Here is a 19,548-nt window from a genome sequence, read left to right on the forward strand (position 1 = left end):
AACAATTAAGGGGCGATGTTATTCTAACAAATTCTCAATTAACCCTATTTTTAATATAAATTTGTGTGGCATGTGTTGTGTCATCCCAACAGAATTGATATTTAGGCCTTTGTGTTGTGGCACCATCCCAATAATTATTGAAAATGGGTCGTATCATCACTTGATTTACGACATTGCCATTGGGCCCGAATGTCGAAAAAGCAGGCAGCTAACTGTCTCGCCTGCTCTGTCAGCACATATTCCTTACCTCTTCCTTACACAAGAAAGACAGAACCATCTAATAGAGAAAGAGAAAACAGAACCATCTGACAGGTTTTACATTTATTGTCTTGTTCCCACTTATGTCCCTACTTGTTCGTTTAAACCCTATTTACTCCCTTCCCAGTTCCCAATCTTCCTCTACAATCCAATCTCACGAACTAAAACTAAAAGTTATTAATTATTTTAAATACTCTCTTTTAGTTGAAAAAATATAATTCTTCTTCCATTTAAAAATATAAAATATTTTAATTAAATTTCACCTTTTAATATAATAGTACTTACTTTTAAAATAACATTAAATTTTTATATTTATTTTTATTAAATATCTTACAATAAATATAAAGTCATTATCATAGAGACACTTTAAAAAAAGGTAACGATTACACTTTAAAAAATTAAAGATGTCTTACATTTTTTTAACATACAACTTATCAAAAGATACCTTAAATTTTTTAATGGAAAGAGTAAATTATTCATTTGTCCAAAAAAATATATTTTCACTTCTCATTTCATAAATTACTTTTAATATTTTTATCAAAATTTAAAAAGCCTTGACTTTTATTAATTTTATTTAAAATTTAATAAATTTTTAACTTTATCTTTATTAAATATACTTACTTTAAAAGGTAAAATACTTTAACAATTAATAACATTCTCAATATTATATATGAGGCAAAATGATAAAGATGAACATTATAATCATTGAAGTGCCTTATAAATAGAATTAAAATAATCTTCTCTCTTTCCCTTATTAACATTTAGCTATAATTTAAGCAGTTTAAATGTTTTTATTTTATCAGAGAAGTTTAAATGTTACTATTTTGCATCATTGTTTATTATTATTAAAATATTTTGAATCTAATCAAGTTGATGGAAAAAGAAACCAGATAAATGTATAAAAAGATAATTCCTGTAAAATTAAAGAAATTTCGGCTATTAATTTGAAAAATAATGATAAATATTTAGATAAATGCATAATATTTCTTAAAAAAATTTAAATATCCGTAATTAACATGAAAGAATTCCTCCTATTAATTGCTTACCGAATAATATTTATTTTGAAATTTCATAAACAATTTAAATTTGGCAACATGTTAGATTAACAGCTTCAACTCCATGGTGTCTACATATTCATATACAAGTAGAGAAAACGAAAAAATTTATTATTATATTTTTTTGAGCAAAATTTATTATTATATTTTTCATCTTTTATTACTCGCCATCCTTTTGTAAATTTGCCCTTTTACATCCCTTCTTGCCACCTTTGGATAATAGAAATTTCACTGTTTATCATAAACGTGAGTGAAATTACTCATGGCGATGTCAAAAATATTGGCCTGATTTGTTGAATAAATATTTGCAGTGTTGTATGGTAGTGGAAACATTTGCATTGGAAATGAGGTAAAACATGCCAAATTAACAATAAAGCCTACAAAATTGCAGATAGAGGGCCCATTATGAGACTGAGAATTCTTCGTTCTTCTTATTATTTTTTTTTCTATGATTTAAGAAGTCTAAATCCTCTGTGTGGGCCATATTCTTTCAGTTGTGTTGTGTTTTCTTGACGTTGTCTCTGTTTTGGAGGCTTCATAGTACAAGTGTGTACATCACCCAATGTGGTAAAGATTCTCTGCTTTTCTTTATTTCTTTGCTTTAAAAAATCTAAACAATAAATCATATTATTTGTAATTCATCAATCAAATTGCCATTTACTTTCTCTTATTCATTATATAAGATATTTGATAATAAAAAATATAATAATTTTTTTAAAATATATAAATAGCAGTTTAATTTTTTAAAATATTATAATTTCTCTGATGTCTCTCGAGATTTTTTTATTATTAATAAATTTATTTAAATTATTAAATTATCTTTATTGAAAATAAATGATTCACACTATTTTAATATTCACAAATTTTCTTTTAGATCAGCAACAATGGAACAATAAATCATAACTTCACATATTAAATTTTTTATTTGTCATTGCATTGTTGCTAATATAAAAAAATTATAAATATTTAAACAAAACTTTTAAATCATTTATTTTTAATAAAAAAATTTAATAATTTAAATAAATTCATTAATGACAGAAAAGCCCTAAGAAACATTAGAGAAATTATGACATTTTGAATGATTAAATTATTATTTATATATTTGAGAGAAATTTTATTATCATTTTCCCTTTGATAGTTATTTTATAAAGAATAAGATTTATATACTTGGTTTTATATACTTAACATACTTATATTTAATCAAATCATGACAAGTAAATTTTAATGTGTTAATAAAATTAATAACAAAAATTTATTATAGAGTAATGAGTGAACTTCTTTCAATTAAATTGCCACATATATAAAGGTTAAGTTTACCATTTTTAAATATACTTATCTACGTATTTTAATGATACTAACTGAAATTCACCATTTTGCAAAAATATTACATGAAAATGTGTAGTTAAAAAATTATAAAAACTATACAATATTTTATATTTTAGACCAATTTTTTTACAAAATATTATATATTATGGATATATATATATTATGTCTATATTAAATATGGATGATATTTTTATATATTTCATAAATTTATAAATAACGACTTATCTAAGTTCTAAGTACATTATGTTATTTATTATGACTTCTTTAAAATTAATATAATAAAAGGAAAAATATAATATTTAATTTTTGCATTTTGCTTGAATTTTATTATTAATCTTTATATTTTTTTTGTGTTTTTAGCTACATTTTTATTTCTTATTGTTGTAAGTGTTTTTATGAACAAAGTGTATGAATTTCAGAGAAACCTAAGACAATAAAAATAAACATATAAGGAATTAAAATATTAAAAAATGTTTAAGGATTAAAAGCAAAATAAGAGTAAAGTGCAAGGGCTCAAACCTACATTTTTCTAATAAAAATACTACTTCTTTTGTTTAAAAATGTATATATTTTTAATCTTTTACGGTATAATTATTATTGCATTTTTTAAAGTATTTCTATTGAATAAATTATTTTAAATTTATTTAAAGGTGAAATACTATATTAAATATAAAAAAATATGAAAAGATAAAGCTAATTTAAAAATAACTACTTCATTAAATATGATTCAGTTAAAAATAACTTATATTTTCTCTAATCCACTTTACTGATCACCTTCTATAAGGATGAAGTGGTCCAGTTTATAAATAACTGGACTAACAGTGATATTTTGCTTCAAATAAAATGTCTAAATTATCATTAAAAATAAAAAAATAATATTATATAATTTATTTATTTTTTAAGGATTATATTTAAAATTTTATTAATTTTTATTTTTATATTTTTTATACATTAATATTGATAAAATTATTAAAAATAATTTATAAATAGAATAAAAAAAGTAAATTTTGTAATAATTATTCAAGAAACTGGTCCTACCGTCCTAGGCCAAAATATCAACTCGTGCACTGTACTTTTACTAGAATCCCTATGAAGACCTGAAACTTCAAACTGTGCACTCATCGTCCTACCTCTGAACGCGTGGGCCCCATATCCATAGGGTTCCTTTTTTTATTTTTTTGTATGGGCCTCCTTCATCCACTTTAAGAAATCGAGGGTATTAGTGTAATTCCGTGCCAGATTGGAGGACGAGAGCGTTATGCAGGGTTGCTTGGAAATTTGTTCTAAAAACAATTTTTCGTTTTTCAAAATAAAAAAATAAAAATTTTATTTGAAAATATATTTTAAAAAATAAAAATAAAAATAACTTTTAAATATTTTATAATTATTATTTAAAAAAAAGAGAGGATGAAAAAAATAAATATTTTTTTATTTTTAAAATATATTTTATAAAATATTAATTTTTAAAATAATAAAATAAAAATAATTTCAAACAATCTTGGGACGAGTACTGGTTTCTCCCCTTCCGAACCCTTCCATCACATCATTTATATTTATTTATTTTATTTTTGTTCATGCTTTTTCTCACTTTATATGGGCACTTTACTTTGTGAAGAATTCTTCTTCGACTCCCTCCTTTATTTATTTCACTCTTCCTCTGCTTTTCTGTCTGTGTTCAGCTCTTGAGCTCCTTCTTCGTTCTTCCGCTGCATCTCTGTCACAAGCTTCAACAATGGCGGACATTACCCACCTTCCCATGGAACAGCTTCAGGATCTTGAGTACTGCATAGACTCAAATCCTCCCTGGGGTAGCTTCTTCTTCTACATCTCTCTCATTTGGTTTTATGTTTTCATCATCTTCATGTGAAGATGAGTTGCTTTTCTCATTCATTATCATTCTTCAAATTTTCTACGTCATCTTCGCCATCTTTTAGAGACAGCTTCACAAGCATTTAACTTTGAGCTTAGTCATTTGGAACAAGATAGATAGATATTTGATAGGAATCTTTTCTGTTTTGAAGAACATGTCATTGCTTTTGCGTTTCGCCAACCTCCAATGACTTCGTTTTATCATTGGCTTTATTTTCGAAACAAAAATCCTGGAAGCTTTTGCATATATCGTGTTTCCGATGAGTTTACAAGAGAAATGTGAAATTGTGGGATTTAGTTTGAAAGTGCAAATTTTTATGTTTTTGAGATAGAATGGGACTCGCATTTTTCCGTTAATATTTTTCTCCATTGTTTTCGGCCTTATTTTCTCTTAAAAAAGATTTTTTTTTAAATTCGAAAATCAACGATGCTATAACATGGTTTTTAGGATATTCTCAACGTCCCCATTATTTTCTATCTATACTCTGCATGACAAGGCTAGCAACGATGGCTTAGTTAATGTCATTCTTCTCCGTCTATCGAGGTTACTTCTGGTAATTAAAAATTAATCACCAATGAAATCAAAGAGGCCCCACAATTATTTAATGACTAACACTTTATTTTATTTTTACACTGTTCATAGACGAATATATTCTGGGCTTTGTGAGTTCTTTTGTTATGTTATCAATGGCATCATTCGCAACTAGAAATTTTGAGTTTTCAGATGAGGTGCTGTCATTGGGATCATTTTGAAACTTGGTGGAGTCATTGCATTCTAAGTGGCCACAACGCTCATATTTTAGTCTTCACATTTGCTTGTGAAAGGATCTAACAGGACCTAGGAGTGGGATGTTCATGACATAATGTTAGAGGGCAAGGAAAGGGATTAAAACTAGGATATCATCAAGCTTGCCTTTATATCTTATGGGTACCTAAGTGGGCTGGGATGCCCTATCCCAAAAGTTAGCTGTTTAGGTGGGAGAACCAATCCACTTAAATACTCTAGTGAGCATCCCGTATTATTTAATGTGAGATTTGGTATCTCATAGTACTAAATCTCCATCAATTGGTCCCCATAGGTAGCCCTCTTCAGAACTGTTGATAGCTAGGCCTAAGATCTAGCTGTTGAGGTAGGAGAATCAACCCACTTAAATACTCTATTGAGCATTCCATACCACTCAATGTGAGATTTGGTATACCATACTGCCAAGTCTCAATCAATATTTAATATAGTTAGTACAATAGTTGCATGCCATTCAAGAAAATGTTCAAAGTACCAATTGATAATTTCATGAACAGATGGAAAAGCAGGCCCATTAGAGGGATGTAAGAAAATTGCTCAGGTGTAATTAATAGAGCTTCTTTCCAATGCTAGTATTTTATCTACATCAGCTGAGTTTTGCTTGTTTTTTGTCTCACTTGAAGGTCATGAGGTGGTCATCCTAAGAAATGAGTTGGTGCCATTTCAAATGTTAAAAACAAGTCCAATTTCAGTTTGCCTACCAGAGGCATGTAAATGTGTAGTATTTTCAATTGCCTTTTCTGTGGAGTTACTTTAATCTCATTTCAGTTGAGTGGTTATGTGTTATGGATGTGCATGAATAAGTTATTGCCAGCTGTTCTGTTTTCATTGCCTGCTCACAGTGAATGCCAATGTCATGTCTTGCAGCTGAAACTATCCTTTTGGCATTTCAAAATTACATATTGATGCTTGGCACAAGTGTGTTGATCCCTTCAATGATTGTCCCATTTATGGGAGGAAGTGATGTAAGCTAAAATTCTGCTGCCTTCTGTAATTCTTTCTTCCAATCTTTTGTATGCTTATGCTTAGCTTAGACGTCTCATTTTTCCCGATCTACTTAGCAGGATAAAGTATTTGTCGTCCTAATTGTTGGAACACAATAGTTGGTTCTACAATTTGAATTATATTCATGTGTCCATTGGAGCTTGTTATTTTTTTCACTTTTCCTTACTATCTAATTGCATCAATGGTTGTCATTTTTTTCTCTTTGGGGTCACGTTTTGGCCAAGAAATTATTGGCTGGATTGTCAATTAGGTGTGCAAAGCACTTGTAACTTTTGATAGATGATTAGAACTTCTATTGTTAGTGACTTGCTTAACTGTAAAATCAGGGTGATAAGGCACAAGTAATTCAGACTTTACTTTTTGTTGCTGGCATTAACACCCTTCTCCAAGCACTGTTTGGAACAAGATTGCCTGCAGTTGTTGGAGGCTCTTTTGCTTATGTAATTCCAGTTGCTTATATAATTAGTGACTCCTCATTGCAACAGATCAGTGATTCTCATGAAGTAAGTTTGCTCCTTTCATTTCCTAATTATTTGCCTTTGGAAGTGCATTGCCTAAACCTTTTCTGTCTAGGCTCTTGAGAACCATTCAAGGAAATGTTAATGCAATGATGATGCTTCGGTCTTTTCATCAGACTTTTGTTTCAAATCTTGGAAACCTATATTTATCTAGGCATTAAATGTGTGGCATGCGCACAATATGGAAATCCAGGTCAACCAGCCTGGTTGAATTGGTGAACCAGTGTCTTAATTGTTTTAATAAAATGCTTCATTTATGACTGGTTTGATCACTATTCGACCATGATTTTGACCATTAACCATTGAACCAGTACTTTGATTAGTTCAATGACTGGTTTGGTTTTCAGTACCTTAGGTTGTCAATGAAGTGAAAAGTATAAAATCTAATGGTATCAAATTAATACTAGGTAGCCCCTAGATCATGGAGCTGAATTATACCAATGGTGAAATGATTTATTTAAATTCACCACTAAATATGACATAGCCATGACTTTAGCTTTATGAGAAGTACGCTTAAAACAATTTCTTATCTGGTAGGGTATTGAAAGAGATCTTCCCATGTGATTGGTTTGCAGAGATTTATACAAACAATGCGAGCTATACAAGGAGCGCTGATTATCGCCTCAAGTATTCAGATAATCTTAGGTTACAGCCAAGTTTGGGGGCTTTTTTCAAGGTACACAAATTGGAAGTGACAATGCCTGTGAACTTTAAATTATTAAATAAATTAAGCAGCTATTTAGTATGACATGGATCTTCTCTCCAGATTTTTTAGCCCTCTTGGCATGGCACCTGTAGTTGGATTGGTTGGATTAGGACTATTTCAACGTGGATTTCCTCTGGTAGGCATTGATCTGGACAGCTTCAAATGTTATCCATCAAAACAATTTAGAGTAAAAAAGTCAGGCTAAAATCTTTGTGCTTATTGCCACGATCTTTTGTTATACAAGTTTTCAGAAGAATATCTTTTAATTGATACAGAAATTTATGTGATTAACTTATTGCCATTTAAAAGACAATTTATTCTCATTATAATAAGCTGATAAACAATAAATTTCAAGGAACACATCTTACTTCCAACTTCTGGTGTTGCCACCTATTCTTAAGTGATTCATTTTCTTTTGCTGAAGTTTTGACATTTTAAATTTCTATTCTAAAGGACTCCTCTTGTTTGTGTCTTTCTAGATTACTGACTAGTGATATGTCCGCCTATATTTCTTGTTTCTACTACGTGTTCTTAATTTAAACCCTTTACTCACTATGTTTGATATACTTGATGAATATTCGTTATACTACCTTGAATAAGTTATACAATTTATTCTTGAATTTTGCTTTCAGCTAGGGAACTGTGTAGAAATTGGCATACCAATGCTGCTGCTGGTAATTGGATTGTCACAAGTAAGTGCTTTGGTATAACTAGAACCTAGAGCATCAAAATATTATATATTTCCTTTGCACCAACTAATTTGCTCAAATTGCAGTATCTAAAGCACGTGACACCATTTCGCGAGATTCCTATCTTTGAACGCTTTCCAGTGTTGATTTGTGTTACAATTATATGGATCTATTCTGTTATTTTGACTGCCAGTGGAGCTTACCGACATAAACCTAGCTCCACACAACATAGCTGCCGTACAGATAGAGCAAATCTGATATCTACTGCCCCTTGGTACACCTCAATTCCATTTTTAGTTGTCTTATGTGTTTAAATTTTTGCTGGATTTTGAGGTTTCTTTCTAATCCAATAGGTTCATGTTCCCATACCCCCTCCAATGGGGCCCACCTACATTTAATGCTGGCCATGCATTTGCTACAATGTCTGCTGTTATTGTCTCAATGGTGGAGGTATCTATTTTTATTCCTCAAAATTATCTTATTTGCTATTCTTGCTAATGTAGGAATTTGGATTCAATTTTGAAAGAGATAAACTCAATGCGCATGGGACCATACAATGTGGGATCTGCCATTCAAGTACACATGTTTAGCTCTCTTCAAAGTTGAAAGGATCCAAATTCCTAATTTGGCAAGGTTAATGGCATTGTGTTTGGCATAAGAGTCAAATTCAGAACTGTATTGTGTCAACCTGTATTTATGTGACCATGGACTTCTCGAAAGATTTGCCTGAGAATCCATTAAGATTATTAACTTCTTCCCAATGAACGAAGGAAAAGGGTTGGGAGAATGACATTTAAGGCTCTCTCAAGGGAAGTTATTGCTATAAGGGCCTATTAGTTATGCATCAGATGTTGTCTTGTGAAAACATGTATATGTTGTTAAAAGCAGAACCTTAAATTGTATTTTTTGTTAGAGTTTCTTTAGAAATTTAACAATTTAAGGTTCAACTTTTAATAACATATGTGTATTTTCCAATGTAAAATTGATGGCCTTTTATTGCAATGAATTCCCTTGAGAGGGCCTTAAATGTCATTCTCCCAAAAAGGTTTAGTGTTGATTTCAGTAAGTCTTGGAATTTTGGTTCATATTTTGGTGAAATTTTAAATGTCTCAACTGTTAATTTTTTTCTGCAGTCAACTGCAGCTTATACAGCAGCCTCGCGGCTGGCAATTGCCACTCCACCTCCTGCTTATGTGTTAAGTCGAGGCATTGGTTGGCAGGTAAGTTACTCACAAGTCAATTATCGTTATTGCCTAAGTGGATATTCTTCTTAAACATGATCCTAGCTTTTAGGTGGTGAGTATAATAGAAAATGCAACAACACTGTTTCTTGGAACGTTTGTTAATCTTGTCATGCTTTTGAGCAAAGTTTATTACCATCCAAACATCCCTCGTAATCTTGTGAAGAAACTACTGCTGTTTTATCTGCAAGAATGGCTGTAAACTTGTATGATTTATTGTAGTCTTCAAGAAACACTTTCTTAATAATATACTACTCAATAATAGTCCTCAGCACTGCAGGCTTGATTCGTTTGTGCTCTTCTTATTTGCCTTATATGCAAATATTTACATTATACAATGCAAAACTTCCTGTTGTATATGAGCAAAAAGATTTGCGTCCTGTCTATTCCAAGTATGCTGGTCTACTGCAAAGTTCATCCCTGTATATTTATTTGAATTTGGTTACATTGACTTGGATTTCACATGCATTCTCATATGTCATAGAAACAAACGAGTCACAGATAAGAAAGTTGATAAGCCTGAAAGCTGTTCTTGTCTAAATGCACAGGGGATTGGCATCTTGCTCGACGGTCTTTTTGGAACAGGGACTGGTTCTTCAGTTTCTGTGTAAGTCTCATCCACCCTTCCATGGGTTTTAGCAGCAAGCAGCTTCTTGTCTATGCTCTTCATATCGCATCACATTAGCTTGACGTCATTATTATGTGTCTATTTTATAGGGAAAATGTGGGACTCCTTGGACTAACCCGGGTTGGAAGTCGCCGAGTTGTTCAGATTTCTGCTGGTTTTATGATATTCTTCTCTACCTTAGGTTGGTGTATACCTCTGAAACATGAGTCTGCCACTTCCTCATTAATCCATTGAGGATTGCAAGACTCGTTAATCAATGTTGTTTAGCTTTATTATCCCTATCAGCAATAATGAAATGTGAACATTTTACCTCACCTGAGGTTCTTTGGTTTCTTTTTCTGTTCTCTGCAGGAAAGTTTGGAGCTGTGTTTGCATCTATACCCATCCCCATATTCGCCGCACTTTACTGTGTTCTCTTTGGCCTTGTTGGTATGTATTGGCTTAAGCGAGATTTGATCTCAGTACTTTGATTGTTGTCCTATTTTCACAAGAACTTTTCTTGTTTGTTCAGCTTCAGTTGGGTTATCATTTCTTCAGTTCACAAACATGAACTCCATGAGAAACCTTATCATCACTGGGCTCACATTATTCCTTGGAATATCTGTTCCTCAATTTTTTTATGACTATTGGATTTCACGTGGAGGCCTTGTGCATACAAATGCTGGTTGGGTGAGTTTTTTTATTTTCTTTTGAAAGTTTGACGACTAACAAGGCATATGCTCCATCAATTGTGTTATTTGTTCACATTTGTTTCCAAAAGGAAATTATACTTTTGACCTTCTGCTTGTTACCTTCATCAACCATGTTTCACTTCATCCCTTATATGAGTAACCTTTTCTAAATCTTAATGACACTAATGGAGACTTGGTATGTAATATGGAATATCAAGTCCCACATTGAATAGTATGAGATGCTTAATGGAGAATTTAAGTGGGTTGTTTCTCTCACATCAATAACTAGTTTTTGGAGTAGGGTTTCCCATCCCACTTAGGTACCCACCAATTGATATCAAGAGCCTGGTTGTTGGTGGTCTTAGAGAGAGCTACCCAAACTCTAGCATTTTAGATTTGATTTTACATTAGAGCAACAAAAACAATAACAAGTCTTATCCCACTAAGCACTAGATGGGTTTATTGTCATTTTATTCTATAAACAACCAACCAAGTCATTGTGCGAATTATTTTAGGACAAGGAAAAATAAAATTAGTTGACTGTTTGCTGCTAGATTCTCCAATAAAAACATAATAAATTATGAAGAAACTTTGTTCAAAGAAACAGTCATGTAAAACTAACAAAAATTGATTCAATTGGTAAGAATTTGATTCGTAACCTATAAGATTGTGGGATCAAATCTTCTTGTTGATATGACGACCTTATTGCTGAGTGATCTATAAATACCTTTGTAAATGCTCTTAAGAGTAAAAGCTATTGGGACCAACTTACCTAAACTGGTTTCTATCGAAAAGAAAGAAACAATCATGCAAAGTTATATTTATTTCCCCATATCATGCTTATGTCAAAGAACTAGAACTTGATAGTAAATTGTTGTCACCTGGTCTCGTTATAATATTGATACAAAATGTAAGCCTGTACTATTTATAAGCTTATGAAGATCACCTCAACTTCCATGTAATACATGAAGAAGCGTATCCTATTTGTTTATAAAACTCTACAACATATCACAAACACAAAACTGCACCTAAATTACCTCGTTATATTTTGCTTGAGGTTGATATTTGTTGTTGGGGCAGTCTCTTGATATTTGATTCTTGACATGCAGTTCAATGCATTCTTGAATACCATATTCGCATCCCCGGCGATGGTGGGCTTGATCGTGGCAGTGTTCCTTGACAACACCGTGGAGGTCGAAAGGTCGAAGAAAGACCGAGGAATGCCATGGTGGGTGAAGTTCCGAACGTTCAGAGGAGACAACAGAAATGAAGAGTTCTACACTCTGCCATTCAATCTTAACAGGTTCTTCCCTCCGACTTGACATCAATGGACCGTGAGAGGCAGTGTGTAGGTCAGAGAGGTGGGAAGAGTTCATGAGTAATGTAAGCAGATGCAATTTTTTCATTCACCATCAATTCCATTTTTTGGTCTGGCATGGGCTTTTGTAAAGCATTTGGAACCCAAACTTTGTAGATGCAATAAAAAACTATATGAAATGAAGATTCTACGTTAAAAACATCCAAAAAAGGAGAATCAAAGTTCAAACTGCCTATCCCATGATGTTTTCTTTTGTTTTTTTTTTAGCATGAGTAGGCCCATTCTCAGAATTGGGCCCATCACATCATATTCTCATTCATTGTCACCTCCATCATAGTTTGCTTTTGATCCTTTTTATTGAATGTACAATTATGTATTTTTCAATTATGTTGTGCATGATTAATTCATAATAATAAATGTTTTACTAAAGAGACCAACAATGTCCATATCGATAAGGTTCCTGTAATCTTCTTAGGCTATTTAAAACATTTACTATTTATTTAATAATTTTCATCGACTACTAATTATACTGATTCTTTCGAGGCTGCCATAGTGGTATCAACAGCACACTTGTTATATTTAATTTCCTGCTAGATTACTTTTTTTCAATTTCGTTAATTAAATTCGCACATCAACATCGTCCACTTGGTTTGGTTTACAATCTTCGTAAATAATTACTAAGGAAACTGGCACTTAGATAATTAGATTCAGTTCTTTGGCTTTTGCCTTGTCACTTTAAAACGCTTATTATTATAAATTAGTCATGCACAACATACGTGGAAAATAAATAACACAAACTTCATTTTCATGAAAAAAAGTAAAAAAATATATTTAATGCAACTCCCTTTTCAGTTAGTGGAGTATATTATTTACAGCGTATTGTGTCCAATTGTGTTGCTTGCAACAGCCTCAATCCCCTGACCCTTGATGGTGTTTAGTGTTCACACATAAACCTAGTTGTACACTCTTAGGTCACGGATTAGATAAGTCTTACGTCATCAATTTTAAGTTGATGTTTGTCCAAAAAAAAAAAATTCAGTTGATGACTTTTTAAATCATATTTGCGAGACTTAAAAATGAAAAATAAAAATGTATTAAAGTTAAAAACCACAATAAAATTATGCCCTTCAAATAAATAAATTTATGCTTGGCCCAAAAATAAAAAATAAGTAAATGCATGACAATTTTCCCTTTTTGTATTGATTATTAGTTTTTGATATTGATTGGTTGATATGGAAATGAATGGTATATTTTTCTCATGAATTATTAATATATTTTAATTTAATTTAATTTAATTTAATACTTTTTTTTTTGCTATAAATATATTTCTCCTGATTTCCCATCCATATTACATGGCATCTTCTAAAAATACTTTTTGACTCCTAATACAACAAACAAGGCACATGATATGATATTAATTATGTTTTTCAATATTATTCTATTTAAAACCATTAATTATAAGAGAAAGTGTTGTGTAAATTTTAAAATTTTCATTTAAATAAGGGCAAAATTAAAAGTTTTTTTTATTTTAAAAAAGTAATAAATTAATTACCTTTTTATTATTATTCAGGTAAAACAATTGAAGGTAGAGCTAGGAAGCAAGTGAGTCAGGCCATTTTGGGCTCAAGCTTATAAGCTTGATTTTCTTAAATTTAATCATTTTTAAAAGCTTGACTCTTATTTAAAAGGTTTGGAGTCTTAAGTCCTTTTTTTAAAAAAAATTACTTTTTTAAAAATAAAGTTTATCATTGTAATGTTGCAAATTAATTAAAATATTCTAAAAATTAAAATAAATAAAACAAATCTAGATCATCAATTATATCACAATTATAAGTCAATCTTTTGCTTGTTAGTCATTCAAAATAGACATGCATGAATTATATATGGATAGAATAAGAGAATTATCACAATTACAAGAGAAGATAACCAATCTCAAATCATCATTATATCACAATCATAAGTTAAGCTTGTGTTTCCTAATCCCTCAAAATATACATGTATGAATTATATATGGATAGAACAAGAGAAGAGAACCAATTCTAAATCATCAAAACAATCTTATATATAGAAGATAATAGTATTCATCATACAACTACCTACACAACCAATACACTCACAACAATTTACATTCATGGCCATGTCTAGCCGTCGGCTTAAAAAATATTTACGTATACCTTATGTAACTTATCATTATTTTTATTATTAAGCATTAATGTTAATTAAATATTTCCATTGAGAATTTACTTATTGCTTATACCCTACATGAATATTATTGACAATATATCATAATAGTTGCTACTATTGAAAGAAGTTTTTTAAAATTAAAGTCACTTAAATCCTATTATTTAAGACCAATCACATTCCAAAACACCCACTTTGTCCCCATTTATAAGACATAATACTTTTAAATAAAATACACATACAATAAAATTCATTACATACACTTTACAACTTGATTTTTTTAAAAAATAAAATATAAACTTCTAAAAATATCATCATTCAATACTTTATTTATTGAAAGAATATTAAAGAGAGAGAATATAATAGAAAGAATAATATTGCAAAAGCAACATTAATGCAATTTATTTTATCAAGTATTTTATTTTTCAAATATCAAATTTACTCTAGAAATGTATCAGTTTGAGACAAGATAGTAGATTAAAGGGATAGTGATATTATCTATAAAAAGTTAAATGTTAGAAGAATACTTATTATAAATTCAATATTAGATTTTATAGTTCAAAAGGCTAAAAATATAAGATAAGATAATAATGACAATACCATTAATGCCTCATATTTAAAACTCCCAAAACTTCTTCACATTGACTGTATTTACATTTAAATGGAAGTCAAGAGAAACTAAAATTCCACACCTATCCTTGCTAACAAATCAAAAAACCATACCAATAATTATTTCATAGCATCACACCATCATGAAAAACATTTTAAATAACAAAATTCATTGGAAACAAAAAGGGAGATAGAACTTTGGCCACAGATCTTATTTAATTCATGAAACTAATTTGGAAAATGAATTACAAAACATTCATTTTTCCTATTTTTTAATATATTTTGAAAATATGAGGACTGAAGGACTGTTAAGTCTGACTCTGTTTTTATACGGCTATTAGAAGCTTGATTGTATTAAAAATTTTGATTTTTTAAAACTTAAATTTTTATAAAAGTAAATTTAAATGGGTGATCTTTACGCACAACTTATTTTCCTAACTCCTAATTAAAGTATCTTGTAATTACGACGGAAACTGAATAATAAAGTAAATAAATAAGCTAATCGAATAGCGGATGCTCTCAAAGTGCTAAACCACGTGAAGATGATCCAGCGTTTGCTTGTCCTTATTGTGCCATACAGCCACACCAACGGAGCTTCCGTATCTTGCTATAACAAACGGCTAGCTCCCGACTGGGCCCCGCCTGCTTCCATCACGTCGCTGAATGAACCTGTACTCAGAACTTCCGGTGGGTCCCATGCTCAATCATCTTAATCCTTTCAAGTGGTGGGACCCAAATAGAGGACCACCATACGTTAAAGTGGATGCGCCTTTGCCGCATATCTTGTCCTTTTGCTAGTGCTCTCTCTTTTGGTGGGCCATTGTGCCGTCCCTGCAACAGTTCATCCACCAAAAAAGTCAGAATATTAATTAGGTCATCCTCTACAATTGTCAAATTTATTAAAAACTGGACCGTCGTTAAACCAAAGAGATTTAAAAATCAATAGTTTAACTTTAATATTTTTTTTAGAAGTAAGTTTAACTTTAATTGAATCTGAATCAACTCACTCATGATTAAAATGATATGCTTTAATTAGAATATATAAATTTGTTCATATATAATCACGAAAGGAATAATATGTAAATTAAAAAGACATTAATTCTGAAACTTTCATATTTAGACCATACATAATCAAACAAATCAGAGTTTTTTTTTTTAACCAACCAAACAAATCAGAGTTACTAAAGTAAAAATTTGACATACTGTTATTTTTTGTTTAACTTAAAATAATGTCATTTCAGGGTCAACAAGGGTTGGGGAAAAAAAAAAATAATAACCCAATCAATGTATTCAAACTCTTGATCAGACTGCTCAGTGGAAACTTGTTCACTGATCTAACCACTATCTGTGTGCTTCTTATTCCTATTTTTTATATCCCAACTCCGCCGTTTCGTATAAATTAGTGAGTGCAATAATAATAATAATAATAATAATAATAATAAATAAATAAATAAAAGTTTATCATTATATTATACTCCATCTATGTCAAATTATAAGACACTTCTTAATAAAATTTCACATATTAATAAAGTTTATTAAATACATTATATAACTTTACTTTTTCAAGACAAAAATATAAACTTTCAGAAATATCATTTATTTAATATTTTATTAATAAAAAAATTAAAAAGAGAGAATTATGAGAAGTGTAATATTAAAAAAGTATTATTAATGAAACTTTATTTTTATCATAATGTCTTGTATTTTGAAAAACTAAATCTTCTCTAAAAGTATTTTATAATTTGAGATAAAGAGAGTGTTATAAATTTAAATATAAGTATAATTATATTTGAGAGAATGATAAATAAACATCAACCTGATAAATAAATAATAAAAGAGAATCACAAAATGAGATAATTATTTTGAAGTTCATAGACTTGTCTGATATTAAATTTTTTTCATGAAATGTTAATACATCATCCATGATATGATTTCTCAGACAATAACTCCCTATATATATATATATATATATATATATTGGATCTGGTTAGACGTGTAAATTATGTTTAAATAATTGGTCTTTTTAGATTTGAAAGCGAGTTGGCAACGAAGGAAAAAAAAATCTGAAAACAATTGTACTAAAAAATTAAATGCAATTATAGACTTGCATCATGCAAGCATGTTCCTTTTCTTTTTTTTGTCTTTTTCACTTTGGTCTCAGGCCAACTGAATAATTGATACCATACAAAGACCTTGCTTTCTATATTAATTTTCTGCACATGGATGAGCATGATGGTTAGTTTGGTTAGATATATGAATGTTGTTCATTTTTTTTTTTCCATTTGATTTTAGATCTGACATTAAAAAAGTAAATGCAAGTTTCAGGCTTGAATATGCCTCAACGACACATTATTGCTTCAAGAGAATCTCAAGCCGGTGAATTTAAGAATTGACAATATCGGAGACTAAAATTTGCCACTTTTAGTATTGATTTTTTTTTTTGGTGAAGATATTGAATTTATTTACTATTTACTTTCAAGGCTTGGATATTTTGATATACTACCCATGGTAAATTTATTAATTTACGTTAAACCATTCGTTGAAATTTGATTAGTACTCCTACATCTTTTATACTTTAAATTCATGAAAATTAGTAGTAATTTTCTCATTACTTATAAAAGATAATATTATTTAAGGCATGATCCGATAATAAATATAGACAAGTGGTATTTTTCTTTCACAAATCACAACATATAAATGCACCATATAGTAGTTTCTGTTGTATATTAAATTAAGTTAAATTAAAATAATAATTTTAGTTTAGTTTAATATATTTTGACTCTCTAAAGAGTAAAGAGCCCTACTTTGTTTTCCCCATAGAAGCCTTACTTCTATTTTTTGGGGTTACACTAAAGAGCCTTGCTTTGTTGGAAAGTGCCCCCGTTAGTGTGGAACAAGACAAAATAGTTTTTAAACAATGGGACAAAAAGGACATAAACGAACTTTGCATTAGAATTCACAAATGGTTGCGTACTTCTTTCCTTTTATTTCTTGTTTCCTTTGGGATGGGGTTTAGATTTCTTTGCTATAATTCTTTCCTTTTTAGAGCAAAGAAAAGTTTCTGCTTCTTTGTCTTCTTATTTTTTTAGTTTTTTTAAGGATAAAAATACAATTTTAATCATGAACTATTTTTTGATAACTACTAGATAGTTTATATTATGAGACGGTACAAAATAAATCATCAGTTATAAAAAATAGAACATTTGATACCTTACATTTATTTTCAATAAATGACCGTTTCTTCAAAATTGTGGGGCCATGTTCATTAAACCCCTCCCTCCCCCCCCCCCTCTCTCTCTCTCTCTCTCTCTCTCTCTCTCTCTCTCTCTCTCTCATATATATTCCATCATCTCCCTTATAAATGGCTCATCATTCCTTCTCACTTGTAAGATACTTACCATAGGTTCTTGCTCTCTCAATTGAAACAAGATTAGTCCCAGGAACAGGAGGTGGTGCTTTTGTAGCAGGAATGATCGGAAACTCCCCTAAGTAGAAATCTTGAGTTGAAGCTACAGAGAAGAGATCACAACAATGGAGGAGGATGGTCTAGCTGAAAACTAGTTAAGCAAAGAGATTTAATTTTTTTCAAGGGACAGCAGATCTCATCTGTAGAGGCAACTCACTCATAAAACAAGTCATGGATTTTTTACTTTAAGGTTCTTGATCTGATGCACATATCAACCAATTCTTCATGTTCTTGGTAGGGGGCATGGGCTACTTGGCTTGCAACTCTCTTTCCCATCTTTTGGCCAACCATAACTACAATGAGGCAAAGGAAGAGGATCTAGGATTAAGCAGCGACAAGTGAAGGAATAGAGTCAATTTAGCATGAGGGATTGCGTTTATCCTCTAGAGGACGAGTGCGTGGATGGACTTGCTATTAATAGTGGCTATTGATGGCAGAATCGTGGCAATCAGTTAAACAAGGCGGTGATGAAAACATGGGGGAGGTAGTGTGTTAAATAGTCAAATGAATTTCGAGTGGCACTACGACAAGAAAGACTTTTAATAAGGGTTATGTTGGATTTTTAACATCAGTTATTAAAAAAAAGTTGAAAAAAAAGAAAAATAAAAAGTAGATTTTTAATGTTGGTTATTTAACTGATGTTAAAAATTACTTTTCATATAGATTTTATACCTATCCGACATGAAAAGTCCATAAAAAATAAATTTATGTTTTTTTTTTAAAAAAAATCAACTTTTAACAATAGTTGTTAGATAATCATTGTTAAAAGTCATTAACAACAATTATCATCAACCGTTGTTAAAATATTTATAACCATGGTTATTATAGATAACTGTTGTTAAAAGTCATTTTCAATAATAGTTTCCAAATAACCGTGGTTAAAAGTCTATTTTTTAAAAAAAAAATTCTTGTTTTTTTATACATCCAGAATTTAAAACTTTTAAATTGTATAGATCATACAGCAAGTATAAACAGCGAGCCAGCAGAACCCTAATCACTACACAAGAAGTTATAACTACACTATATATTTGTTCAACTAATAAAAAACTAGACTTTTTTTCCAACCTCTTCACTTTGAAAAGTATTCTTATAGAAGTTGTCGAGCCAAAATATCTCGAATGCTGATAATCTCTTCTTCATTATAAGGCTCCTATTATTAAAAATCTAAATGATAATATTAATTAGAATAATAATTTAAGGAATTAA

General features: G+C 30.3%; 1 protein-coding gene across 1 annotated transcript; it reads left to right on the forward strand.

The window, feature by feature from the left end:
* Window positions 1-4,269: 4,269 nt before the first annotated feature.
* On the forward strand, window positions 4,270-12,340 carry LOC129298825 (nucleobase-ascorbate transporter 1). Its single transcript, XM_054937274.1, has 14 exons — window positions 4,270-4,447; window positions 6,178-6,275; window positions 6,642-6,818; window positions 7,409-7,509; window positions 7,600-7,675; window positions 8,172-8,231; window positions 8,315-8,502; window positions 8,582-8,678; window positions 9,362-9,448; window positions 10,018-10,076; window positions 10,187-10,278; window positions 10,449-10,526; window positions 10,609-10,766; window positions 11,878-12,340. The coding sequence occupies exons 1-14, from the start codon at window positions 4,372-4,374 to the stop codon at window positions 12,088-12,090; spliced, it is 1,560 nt and encodes a 519-aa protein (XP_054793249.1). The 5' UTR covers window positions 4,270-4,371; the 3' UTR covers window positions 12,091-12,340.
* Window positions 12,341-19,548: the final 7,208 nt, after the last annotated feature.

The sequence above is a fragment of the Prosopis cineraria genome, unplaced genomic scaffold (assembly GCF_029017545.1).
Source record: "Prosopis cineraria cultivar Desert tree isolate PC_DT_omini unplaced genomic scaffold, ASM2901754v1 PC2, whole genome shotgun sequence".
Classification (NCBI taxonomy): Eukaryota; Viridiplantae; Streptophyta; class Magnoliopsida; order Fabales; family Fabaceae; genus Prosopis; species Prosopis cineraria.

Bases quoted from the DNA above. Each gene is read 5' to 3' on its own strand.
- LOC129298825 (XM_054937274.1), top strand. From the start codon at position 4,372: ATGGCGGACATTACCCACCTTCCCATGGAACAGCTTCAGGATCTTGAG. The intron at 8,232-8,314 runs GTAAGTGCTTTG...CTCAAATTGCAG, and splicing joins TGGTAATTGGATTGTCACAA to TATCTAAAGCACGTGACACC. The intron at 10,279-10,448 runs GTTGGTGTATAC...TGTTCTCTGCAG, and splicing joins GATATTCTTCTCTACCTTAG to GAAAGTTTGGAGCTGTGTTT.